Source organism: Schistocerca nitens, chromosome 4, assembly GCF_023898315.1.
Source record: "Schistocerca nitens isolate TAMUIC-IGC-003100 chromosome 4, iqSchNite1.1, whole genome shotgun sequence".
Classification (NCBI taxonomy): domain Eukaryota; kingdom Metazoa; phylum Arthropoda; class Insecta; order Orthoptera; family Acrididae; genus Schistocerca; species Schistocerca nitens.
In genome coordinates this window covers 672207664-672220742 of record NC_064617.1, presented here as the reverse complement: position 1 = coordinate 672220742, position 13079 = coordinate 672207664, and the positions used below count along the sequence as shown (strand labels likewise).

Here is a 13079-nt window from a genome sequence, read left to right as displayed (position 1 = left end):
TTTGTAAACTCATATTTGTTTGATGATGGAGGTTTAAACCTTCGAAACGCGTCGTGGAAATAAATAAAACAGTGACTGGTAACAGTGAACTTGTTGTTTCATTTAAAATCTGGGGCTGATGCACAGAGCAGTCTGACTTGTGGTGGGGAGGTGGGTCGTCTCTACATGACCTGTGTTTACGTTTAGTGATTTTGTTGTTTTGTCTTTGTTTATTGCTCTCACGTTAAATGATAACAAAACGGATTTTTGTGGCCGGGAGCTATCAACTGAATTAAAATATGTTCGCGTTATTACGGAAGACTAAAATATGTTATTAGTTTTAGATTTTATTTCCACCTTTCTGACAGTCAAACATTAATCGCCTTACAGAACAATGAAGTTATTTTTGTCGGTTTGCTAAAGAGATTTGGCTTTTATTAATCTTTTCTGTTGAGGCAGTCAATTTATTTGAAACTAAGTTTTTAATTTCACACTATTGGCTAGTTTCAACTGTTCACTGCATTTCAAGTGCACGTATGGCATTATGCCATAATAAAGAACCAAAATGAGATAATGCAGTACTGGTACTCCAAGAAAATTTACATACGAATGTGCATTTTAAGCCGACTTATGCGTTTTAGTATGGTTCATGACATTTCGACACTCTTGAAGTATCCTCTGGTGTCTTGTTTCTTTTATGACATAATGTAAGATCTTTTAATGTTTTACACATATGAACATATGGGCTTCCTGCGTCATCGTAGGTGCGCAAGCTCAGTGACGCTTGTTATCTGGTGCTCTCTTGCAACTGCAGAAATGAACCTATTTCTAACAGGTCGCGGGAAAATATTACGAATGGTGGTTTGAAAAGCGTTACATTCAAAGCAGATTTCCTTTTACTTAAGATGAGCTATGTGTAAAAATGTATGATGAATTTCTTAAATCACAAAGCGTTTGACTCTCATTTAAAAACAACTCTTTGAGGACGGCCATTTAGAAGAATTTCGAGCCCAGAAGATCAGACATTTACGTCGTTATTAAAAATTTTACTGGCACATTTGTGTGATGTATCTTAAAGTGTAACAAGCGCAAAAAAGATCGACATCATATGTAGAAGCTTAGCTTCTCTTCCAGCTTATTAATCTTCGAGACCAATATTATACGTGAATGCTATGTATATTAATTTAAATCATTAACTTTTCTTATTTGTGTGTTCGCGCTACTTAAGAGTGATCTTGCTATTTGCTGGCTACATCAAGTGTCCTATGCTGTCATCAGCTGGTGAGAACATGTGACATTAGCTATGACGGGCTTACAAAAGCGCATCGCAATTGTTTTGGTTGGCGGGAGAGCCAACACCATGTTACTAGGAGGCCGAAAGGCACGCGATTCAGCTCACGCAGGATGGCGTGAGGTCTGGAACAGGACAAGGAAATTAGAATTTAGAAAAACGGACGTAGCTGGTGGAATACTTAACTTTAATCCGTTAATGAAGTACATGCCGGTACATGAATCAATATCAATAGTAACTGATAATGACGCCTTGCTAGGTCGTAGCAAATGACGTAGCTGAAGGCTATGCTAAACTATCGTCTCGGCAAATGAGAGCGTATTTTGTCAGTGAACCATCGCTAGCAAAGTCGGTTGTACAACTGGGGCGAGTGCTAGGAAGTCTCTCTAGACCTGCCGTGTGGCGGCGCTCGGACTGCAATCACTGATAGTGTCTACACGCGGGTCCGTCGTATACTACCGGACCACGGCCGATTTAAAGGCTACCACCTAGCAAGTGTGGTGTCTGGCGGTGACACCACAGAAATCTCGATTTCAATGCTTTGGAAAGTGACATGCAGTGTTTGGTGAATTCGAATTTATACCTTCGTAATACGAAAAAATGTAGCGTACATGTTGCTGCACATCAAAGGTCTTTCAAAACGTGTTTCTCCCCCCTGAGTTTCGTTTTCTAAAGTGCTAGGAAATTCTACTCCGGTATATAAAACCATAAACATTCAAAGGATTGATGAGTTTTACAGTGCCGATTAAGATTATACTGTCACTTAACACGGAAAAAGTGTATCCTCACCCGGGAGAAAGTGTATTTTTAACCGGGAAATCTGGGAAAAATCTGGGAATTTTTTTTCCTTGTCCACGTATACACCCTGTATTAACAATAGACAGCAACAAGCTTGTACATTACCAGTCCAATCCCTATCCCATCAACACTACAAAGTTTACTGGAACATCACACCTATAAATTAACAATGTAGGAAAAGATAGATTGCTACTCACCGTAAAGAAGACATGTTAAGTTGTAGGTTGGCACGATTAAAAGACACTCACATATAGCTTTTGGCCACAGCCTTTGTTAACACACACACACACACACACACACACACACACACACACACACACACACACACACACACGACCACCAACTTCGGCATCTCGGGGCCAGAATGCATGCTGGGGCAGTATAGTCTGTCTCTAACCTGAGAAGCGAGCTGCATTTTTGGTGGGGAAGGTAGCTTTTCCCGAAATAACACTCTTCAGTCTACAGACCTACGATGCAGGAAGCTGCATGCCAACACATGCTTCTACCCCCCTCCCCCCACCTCCTCCCCTTCTTCGTTTTACACCCAAACCCCCAGAACACAATTTATCCCTTAATATGACTCTATTGCACTTATACGTGGTACACAGATGTCATACTTTTTCTTATAAACTTCATTTAACAATTGACATTTGATACCATTAAGACACTACTATTAATAATCTGCGATTTTTCCATCCCTTGCAGCACAGAAACTATTAGTCCTAGAGAAAAACTGAATAGGACTTTTTTTTGTATGAAATTTAACAAAGTTTAATTTTGCACTGGGAAACATTTTCACTAGAATCCACAGTTTTCGAGTTATTCAAGAAAAAACATAGAAAAGTGACTTTTAACCCCCCCCCCCCCCCCCCCCCACTCAGCTACATACACACATGCACACACACCAGTGCTCACACTGCACAAGTTGGGATTTCTTAGTATGTTTTTCATGAGAATTTTCCCTACCACTGTACAAAAATTGGCGACTACACGAATTTTCACGCCTACTTCACATTTTTTGGTCCTCGTTCACTGGGCTACTAACAATGAGAGAAATTTAAGCTTTGTTCTAAACTCATTGTTGATGATGCTCTTCTGATGAGAGGGAAGAAATGCATTGTTAGTGTGGAGAAAATAAATGGCAATTGTCTACTTATTCCAGTGGAATCCTACAGCATAATAAGTTGTTGATAAGGAAATCCATGCCTATAAACTTTTTTGCATTTATATGTTCTGTGACATTTGGAAACAGTGCACAGCAAATGTCATCCCATACCATTATTTTCTTCTTCTTATCTTTGATTTCTTTAATCGTTATGTCTCAACAACAAAAGACTTTCCCAAACTTCCATATTGTATCAGTTTTTTGTGTATTTATCTTTAACATTATACATAATTTGAAATTACTTGTAGGTATGAATATTCTGCTCCAAACAACTGCAAGTAGAGCAGTAACTGCTGTCACCTGATATTTGCTACATAAGTGCCACACTTTCAGTTGAAACTGCATATTATGAGCTTTCACATTGCCTGTATAACTGCAGGTGTCGCTTTGCAATTTCTGTTTCACTAAGGGCATTACAGATGAAAAAAAAGTAACTTTTCATGACTTTAAACTTTGTTCTTAGTAGGAACTGCTTAATTTAGTCCACGCACCATAGCATTCTATCCACTCACCACACAACTACCATTATGTTGACATTATACTCAAGTGAACTGAATCTTAGTGTTTTCTTCAAACCTAGAAGTAGATGCAGTGGTACTTAAACATTCATATATAGCAAGACAGTTAAATGTTTAAAAATGTACACTGATGTGTCACTGCTGAGTAAAGACTTGTGTCCAATATAAGTAAACTTTTTGCAAGTCACTTGCAGAAGCTACTTCTGAAATTTGTTTGACATGAAAAATACCACCAGCAAGTCGACCTCTGCAAGTTGATGAAACTTACAGAAGTAGGTTAAGTTAGAGGAAACAGTTTCTTGCATCTTGCTGTAAGTATCTGTTGAACTTGCCAGTTACTGGAAGTTTTTAACTTGCAGAAATTTGTGTGTTCATTTCGAATATGAAAATATCAGTGTTGGGAAGGATAATGGCGCAAAGACAGATGATCCAAAACAAATGTACCCTTGGAAACCTCTAAACATATATAATAGGCCACCACAGCCAACAAGTACGAAATTAATTTACAGATTACTTTGTTTCGCCAGAAGGAGAAGTAGAATAGCAGCTCCGATAGCTAAAATTTAAAGACTTTGTTTTATATTACCTTAAACATAAATACATTACATTTGTAATAAAATTAATAAATAATGTTTGAGAAAAGAGTAATTAAAAGACCATCTCTTGGTTGTACAGCTTGCCACATTTTTGTAGCCAGCTTTCAAATATTTAATTGTAAAGTAGACAAGAGATGCCCGAAACTAGCGTATGACATTCTCAGAAAGTTGATAATCTGAGCAGTCATCTGATTTTATTTCATTCGACAGTGTTTCTTGATAAATTAAATATGTATGCCTCTGTATAAATTTCTTTACACAAATATTTATTTTCTTCCTTAATTATGTTTTGCATAATGATTTTTCTTCAATAATAATAATAATAATAATAATAATAATAATAATAAACAACAATGGGGGCAGCTGCTTTGTTTTTGACCTCAACACTGTAGACTTCTACTTGCCAAGCTCGCAATGCAACTCTACTGGAAACACTGTAACACCTGTAACTAACTTGCCGAAGCAACTTGCAGAAGTAAACTTGAGTAAGTTTTTGTTATAATGTAAACACATCACCAGCTGCTTGTGGACGTTAATTGCAGAAGTTTCTTGCTAGTGTACACACATCTTCACATACCTTGATGACACTTGCTGCAGCATACGGCAGAAGGTGATTGAAAGAAACATGCAGTGAGATGAACAGAAATGACACTTTTATTAAAAAATGATAATTACATAGAACTCACCACGATTCATGGAGGTCCTCTGGACTTTACAAAAGATGGGACATAACTTGTAATACGGTGTATGATCACCACAGACTACAATGTATGCCCTGCAACATGTTCCCATGCTGGTCACAAGGTTGACGAGTTCTTGTGGTAGGGTATTCCATTCCTCCACCAGTGTGGTTGACAACTGCTAGATGGTCATTGCTACATGTGGATGTGCTTTCGCCAAATGAAAGTACATTCAGCATTGTCAAACATGAGCAGTTTCGTGGCCCAGGTGTTACAGTGTGAGAAGGCATAATGTTTCCAGAATAAGATTTTCACTCTACAGCGAAGTATGCACTGATATGAAACTTCCTGGCCGATTAAAACTGTGTGCTGGACTGAGACTCGAACTCGGGACCTTTGCCTTTCGTGGGCAAGTGCTCTACCGACTGAGCTACCCAAGCATGACTCATGACCCGGTCTCACAGCTTTATTTCCACCAGTACCTCGTCACCTACCTTCCAAACTTCACAGAAGCTCTTCTGTAGAGCACTTGCCCACGAAAGGCAAAGGTCCCGATTTCAAGTCTCGGTCTGGCACACAGTTGTAATCTGCCAGAAAGTTTAAGGCATTATGTTGCATGAGAATACTGACCCCCATGGTACGTTGATTGATCAACTTTATTGTGACACTGTACTCTTTCCCTATGTGCATCTTTGCAGGAGTGCATTTGACCCTAACTTAATTTTTATGGATGACAATGCATGACCATATCAAACAGCATAGATGGAGGATCTCTTAGAAGTAGAGGGTGTTTAGCGAATGGACTGGACTGCCTGGCCCCCGTCCCTCAACTTAAATCCCATGTCACTTGTGTGGGATGTGTTGGGGAGATGTATTGCAGCATGTCCAAATATGACAATAACCATCAATAAGTTCTCAGACATGCTGTTGGAGGAATGGAATGCCCCATCACAAGAACTTTACCAACCTTATGGTAAACATGGAAGCACATTGCAGAGCATGCACTGCAGTATGCAGTGATCAAGCACCCACCATCATGGACCACCGTGACTTCAGCGTATTGTCTTTCAATGTAAATGTCATTTCTGTTCATCTTTTGTGTACTGCTTTCAGTTACCTTTTGTACTATACTGTAGCAATTCTTTTTATGTATGGTCCAAGTTTCCTCAAGGTATGTTACTTGGCAGTGAAACATCATTCAAAAGTTACTTTTGCACACAAGTGTACTAGTGTATTTTAAATGTATGTTTTATATGTTCTTGGTTGTATTTACTTTCATTACTTTGTATCATATTCTAGAATTTATGTAATGTAACAAGAACAATGACTTTGACAATTGTTTTGTGAATTTGTTGCAGCTTTATGAAAGTGAAGAAACCAATGAAATTACACTTTCACAGATCCCAATGAGGAGGTATGTTTGACAATACTACAATTTTGGAATCTAGATATGTTAATATATAATGCCTGACAAGAAAGATGTACCCAGTAGGGTAGGAGGAAATGGAATGATACTTCATGGGTGGAGAGAATTTGAGTTATTCCAGCAATTACAAAATCAAGTCAAATTTACAAACAATTTGGCAGTATGAGCTCACTTTATCAATGTGACGTTGCACCCTCTCTGGCCTGAACACATGGATTGATTTGGGTGGGTAGGGTGTCGTGAAGCTGCAGTATGTTTTTGTGAGAAAAGGTGGCCCACAACTGGTTGTAACTGTCTCTTGATACCCTTGATATTTGCACTGGGGCAGAGTTGACATTTGAGCTGGTCCCCTGTATGTGCTATTGGAGACAGATCTGGAGATGTTGATGGTCATAGGGAGTTGGTTTAGCTTTCTGTTTGCTAGCTGGTAGAATGTCAACTAGACAACACATAAGGGACAAAAAATTGATCATTCAGCTGATATGAAGATGAAAGAATTGTATTCAATAGAATGAATACTTCCATAGGTGATAGCTATTGTCATTAATTATTCAGAGACTAGATTTGGTTCCCAGTAATGAAAGCATGGGAAATTGTATTGTTCAATGAGGGATATGTCATTAGTTTAGGAGCAGCTTGAGAAAATAAGTGTCAAAATTTATACTAAAGCTGCCATGTGGCAACCGATGTTAGGGCCGAACCAAACTGGGAACCATTCTTAATTTGGTTATTTTTGTTGAATGCAACACTTTTAGTGTGTGTTTAGGACCACCAATAGGGAATTGTAGACCTTGAAATTTCATGAATGTTTTGCAACTTCATCAATGTCTGAGAAAGTAAACAATGCAACAAACTTGACAACAACTTATTCTTCATTTTACATACAAAAAAATTAGAACTACAGATGTACTAATTTAATATTTATCTTTTTCCTTTTTTAAAATTATAGAAACAAAGTTTTTGTCAAGCACAAAATAAATAATAGAACAGTGCTAAGGAAAAATAACACAGAACTTTATTAAATGTAAATTATTCAGTTTGCTTCTGAACATCACCTAACCTGGCATCTGTTTTGACTCATCCCTATTCCTATTTTTAAATGTGCAAGTTTGTCATACAAAATTATTTATAAAACAGTTGAGTGCAATCAGTGGATAATGGAGTCATTTAAAACATCCAAATTGCTGCATTATTGAGACAGCAGTCATAACAAGAAACGGGAATTGTTATTTGCAAGGGCACTACACAGTGAACTGTATAAATTATTGCATTCACTGGAAAAAATCATTAAGCCATATTCACCTTTGTAACACTGTTTTGAAAAATAAATTACAAAACAGATTTTGATCTTTTGTTTCAGACTTGCACATCCTGATGAGATATCTGGAATTGTATCATTTCTGTGTTCTGAGGATGCCTCTTACATAACAGGAGAAACTATAATTGCTTCTGGTGGAATGCCATCAAGATTATAACATACAATGTGAAAGACTACTTTACAACTGTATGATATTATTGAGGGTGAATGGTACATTAAAATCTCCATTTTTTTGAGGATATAAAGGAGTTTGTGTCGGTCAGGGTTAATGTTTATAAAAATGTCTCAGTGCAATATTTTTTTTAAATTGTGAGTGTATGTAAAGCAGTGATTATTTTGTAAATTTTAGAAACTGGGTGTATGGAATTGGATATATGTATTGGTAATGTATATATGTAACCATGACAGTATAGTGAAACATTGAATTAAATAAACAAATCTTGCCATTATAATTGTATTAAAGACTAATTTTCAACTAAAACATTTATGGCAGTACTATCCTTAACTTGAAAACTGGTGGAAATTTGACACACATATGAGATCTGAATGTAATGAATTACCTATGAGGTCCTGTAATTTTGTTTGGTATGTATATACATCTGTATTTCTTCTTGATATCAAAAAGTTTTAGTCTTTTTCTGCTCTTCCAGGGATCTACCTTATGTAAAAGAAAAGTGGACTTAAAATAGTGGAAAATCCATGATGTAATATAAAAAAGATAGATTGGTACTCACCACACAGAGGAGATGTAGAATAAATTTCTTTGATTTCCGATGATCACAAAACTTTTTGGTCCTCAGACTATTGGTTTCAGTCAGCAGTGACCATCTTCAGATTTGCAGCAAAACGTGAGAAAAGAAATACAACTAGTGGACAGTTTATATCTCAAAATAATAAAATATGCCATAATGAAATGTGTTATTTTCATAGACTGTAAACGTGCTTAAAGTATGATAAGGTAACGTGTTCTAATATGAATAAATCATAGTGACATCATCATGAAATAAATACAGAATCATGTGAGCTTCTTCACACATATTTAAAATGTGGAGTGAACTAGGCCACAGTGCCAGCAGAGTTATCCTGTTAACAGTGCTACTGTTGAAATTAACTGAGGTACAGTAACCACAAAATACATTTGTGTCATAGGCATGTTAGATGTCACTATTATAAGCTTATTCATATTTTTTAATTTTATAATTGTGCAAAATGCAATAAAATAAAAATACAATAGGTTAAATCGGAAGTGGGCTCATGAGGTTCCTACCATGATAAAATGTAAAAAATTAAAACATGAATAAATTAAATTTTGTAAAATGTTATAATGGAAAAGTGACACTATGATTCTGAGATACTTTTGCAGTGATTTTAGATAAAAAATATAATACAGACAAAAACAAGCTAACCGAATAACAGGATTGATAAAATAACTGTGGAAAGAAGTCAGATAAATAAACAAAAGTAAGTCACCAGCTCCCTCTGTTGGTGTAGTCATCAGAATGCAGCATATGCGAGTAGTAGTCAGAGGCCCTCCTATAACCACGATATGCAGATGAACAAAAGGATAATAATTCACTCTCTGGCTTGTTAACTTGTCAGCCAACTTTTTAAATAGTGGGCCACACATTTTTCTGTGTCATCAGTTTAATAGTGGCTTTTGCTCTGGGCTGGGAGAATTTGTGAACTGTGTGAAAAATTGCTGTTTTTAGTGTTTTGGGCATGAATGGTCTAGGTGGGGGTCCAGACATGTCGCACCAAACCAGGTCCATGCCTAGCAACCACATTTGTTTGAACTAAAGAGCTGTTGGAGTGTCTCCCCAATATCGCATGTAAGTTGATTGTAATTTATAAGTAAAGAAATTGCACTGACTTTTTTTGATGGGCAGGGGGGGGGGGGGAATAAAATTAAAAAAAAAAAAATGGCCACTACATTTTCTGTCCCTCTTAATTGTCTTATGTTTGTTGTGAATTGGCCAATAAACTGTAGATGGCAGAACTGCTGGGGTGAAGGGAAAGTGATTGGCTTATGAACTGTGTAGACTGTAAATGGTATAGCTTCAAGATAAGGGTGAAAGTTTCTTACAACGTCATAAATCAGCAGTAGCCCTTGATCATGTGCACACCAATTAGTCTGGGCCTCTGTCAGCTTCTGTCTTTTGTCTTTAGTCTTCTGTTTGGTTTGATGTGGTCCACCACAAATTACTCTCCTGCACTAACCTCTTCATGCCAGAGTAGCACTAGCACCTTATATCCTCAATTATTTGCTGGATGTATTGAAGTCTCTGCCTTTCCCTACGTTTTTACCCTCCACCTCCTTTTACCTTCTGAAAGTCTCCCTCTAGTACCATGGAGGTTATTCCCTGATGCCTCACAACCTGTGCAATCATACTGCCCCTTCTTGTCAGTGTTTTCCCTATGCTTCTTCCTTTGCAAATTCTGGAGAGAACCTGTCCATCTGATATTTAACATTCTCCTGATCCACTACCATGCAATGCTGTGCTCCAACTGCACATTCTCAGAAACTTCATTCTCAAATTATTATTGAATGTTTGAGATCAGTAGACGTTTTGATGTTAAGCTTCTCACTATTCTCGTATCTGCTACATATTATCAACTTTGTCTTTTGCAGTTTACTCTCAATCCATATTTTGTACTCATTAGATTGTTCCTTCCATCCAACAGATCCTGTAATTCTTCTTCACATTATCTGAGGATAGCAATGTCATCAGCGAATCTTACTTTTGAAATCCTTTCATCCTGAATTTTAATCCCACTCTTGTACCTTTCATTTATTTCCATCATTGCTTCTTTGGTGTATAAATTGAACAGTAGGGGTGAAAGACTGCATCTCTGTCTTACACCCTTTTCAATCTGAGCACTTCATTGTTTGTCCTCCAATCTTATTGTTCCCTCTTGGTTCTTGTACATAGCCCATCTTGATTTTTCTTCAACCTTGCTTTTATTATGAAGCACCATGTGAGAACTGCCTCTCTGGTGCCTTTACCTTTCTTAAAGCCAAACTGACTGTCATCTAACAAATCCTCAATTTTCTCTCCCATTCTTCTCTAAATTATTGTTGTCAGCAGCTTGGATACGTGAGCTGTTAACTTGATTGTGTGATAGTTTTCACTCTTTTCTGCCCTTGCTATTTTTGGAATTGTGTAGATGATACTTTTCCAAAAGTCTGATGGTACATCGCCAGTCTCATAGGTTCTACACACCAACCTGAACTGTTGTTTGGTTGCTACTTTCAGCAATGATTTTAGATCTTCCAATGGAATGTTATCTTATCTATCCTTTTTGCCTCATTTGAACTCAAGTCATCCAGAGCTCTTTTAAATTCTGACTCTAATACTTGATTCCCAATGTCATCCCCACCATCTCCAATTTCTTCTTCAAATACATCATCAGAGAAGTCCTCCCCCTAATAGAGGTCTTGAGTCTACTTTTTCCACCTAACTGTGTTTAACTGTGGAATTCCTTAGGAACTCTTAATGTTACCAGCCTTTCTGTTAATTTCACCAAAACTTGTTTTGAGCTTTCTATATGCTGAGTCAGTCTCCTGAGGATCATTTCCTTTTTTATTACTTCACACTTTCCCACAGCCATTTTGCCTTGGCTGAACAGAATTTGCTATTTATTTCATTCCTAAGGGATTCACATTGCTTTATTCCTGTTTTTTCCTTAGCATTTTTTGTATTTCCTTCTTTTGTTGATTAAATTATGTGTTTCATCTGTTACCCAAGGTTTCCTCAGATTTACTTTCCTTGTACCCATGTCTGTCTATCCAACATCTGTGATTGGCCTCTTTAGAACTGTCCAATCATCTTCAACTGAGCTGTCTACTCTATTGTTCTGTATCGCATTATCCACATCCACAGTGAATTTTGACTATGTCTTGTCATTCCTCAATACTTCAGTATCCCACTTCCTTCCACACTGATTGTTTCAGACAATTCTATTGAACTTCAGTGTACTCTTCATCATTACTAAATCGTATCTGAATCTGTACCTGCCCCTGGGTATGCCTTACGACCCAATATCTGATTTTGGAATCTTTGTGTGACAATGATGTAATCCAGTTGGAACCTTCCCGTATCACCCTGTCTTTTGGAAGTATATCTCCTTTTCTTGTTATTCATGAACAGAATATTCACTATTACCACATGAAATTTATTGCAGAACTCAATTAGTCTTTCACATTTCTCATTCCTACTGCCAAACCAATATTCTCCAGTAACTCTTTCTCCCAGTCTTTCCCCTTCAACTGCCTTGCAGCTCTCCATGACTATTAAGTTTTCATTTCCCTTTACATTCTGAATTATGTGTTCTATACTCTTATATAATCTTTGTAGTCTTTTACATGCTGCTGTGACACTGACATGTACAACTTAATTATTATTGTCATTGTTGCTCAATGAAATGTTCACAGTGGCTCACTCTCTGCCCTACTTTCCTATTCATAACAAGTCCTACTCCCATCGTATCATTTTCTGCTGCTGATGATTTTATCATATATTTGTCTGGTCGTAAATTCTTATCTTAATTCCATTTCACTTCACCAACCCCCACTACATCTATATTGAGCTTTTGCTATTTCTACTATGTTCAGAGTTCTGACGTTCTGTACTCTAAATCATAGAATGTTATGCCCATCTTTGGTTATTCAATCTTTTTCTCATGGTCACCTCCACCTTGGCATTCACTTCTCAGAGATCCAAGTAAGGGCTAATCTGGAATCTCTTGCCAATGGAAAGATCATTATGACACTTTTTCAATTACAGGCTGCATGTCCTGTGGATACAAGTTGTGTGTCTGTAATGCAGTGGTTTCCATTGCCTTCTGCATCCTCACACCATTGATCATTGCTAATTCTTTTGCCTTTTAGGGGCAGTTTCCAACCCTAGTGGTAAGAGAGTGCCCTGAAGCTCTGTCAGTTCCTCTTTGACAAAGCTTGTGATGAAGCAAGCTGGGATAATTTTACTTTCCCTCTTGTTTTGCCATCTGCCTCCTTAAATTTCATTTTTTCACTTTTAACTAATTAGCATTAACATATATGAGTATAATCTGGATTTTCAGAAAAGAGAGAGGTTGGCTCTCAGTTTTAAAGAAAATAACATCAGATCTGATTTGTGCTCAGTTTTATGTATGTAATTGATTTTCCAATTTATTTTGACTGTTCCTCGTTAGTATCTGCCATTATAGGGTGAAATCGGTAATTGTTTCATAACTTAAATTCTATTGTTGACTTTTAAACAAATGTAAATTCTGCACTAAATGTAAACATTTGGAGGAACAACTGATAGTA

General features: G+C 37.1%; 1 protein-coding gene across 1 annotated transcript in view; it reads left to right on the top strand.

Annotated features, from left to right (window-relative positions):
• Positions 1-8223, top strand: part of LOC126251771 (dehydrogenase/reductase SDR family member 4-like) — a 42475-nt gene extending 34252 nt beyond the window's left edge. Inside the window, exons 5-6 of the mRNA XM_049952394.1 lie at positions 6386-6441; positions 7814-8223. Of these exons, the coding sequence (XP_049808351.1) occupies positions 6386-6441; positions 7814-7928 (171 nt within the window). The 3' untranslated portion in view covers positions 7929-8223. The remainder of the gene's footprint in view (positions 1-6385; positions 6442-7813) is intronic.
• The last annotated feature ends 4856 nt before the right edge of the window (positions 8224-13079 follow it).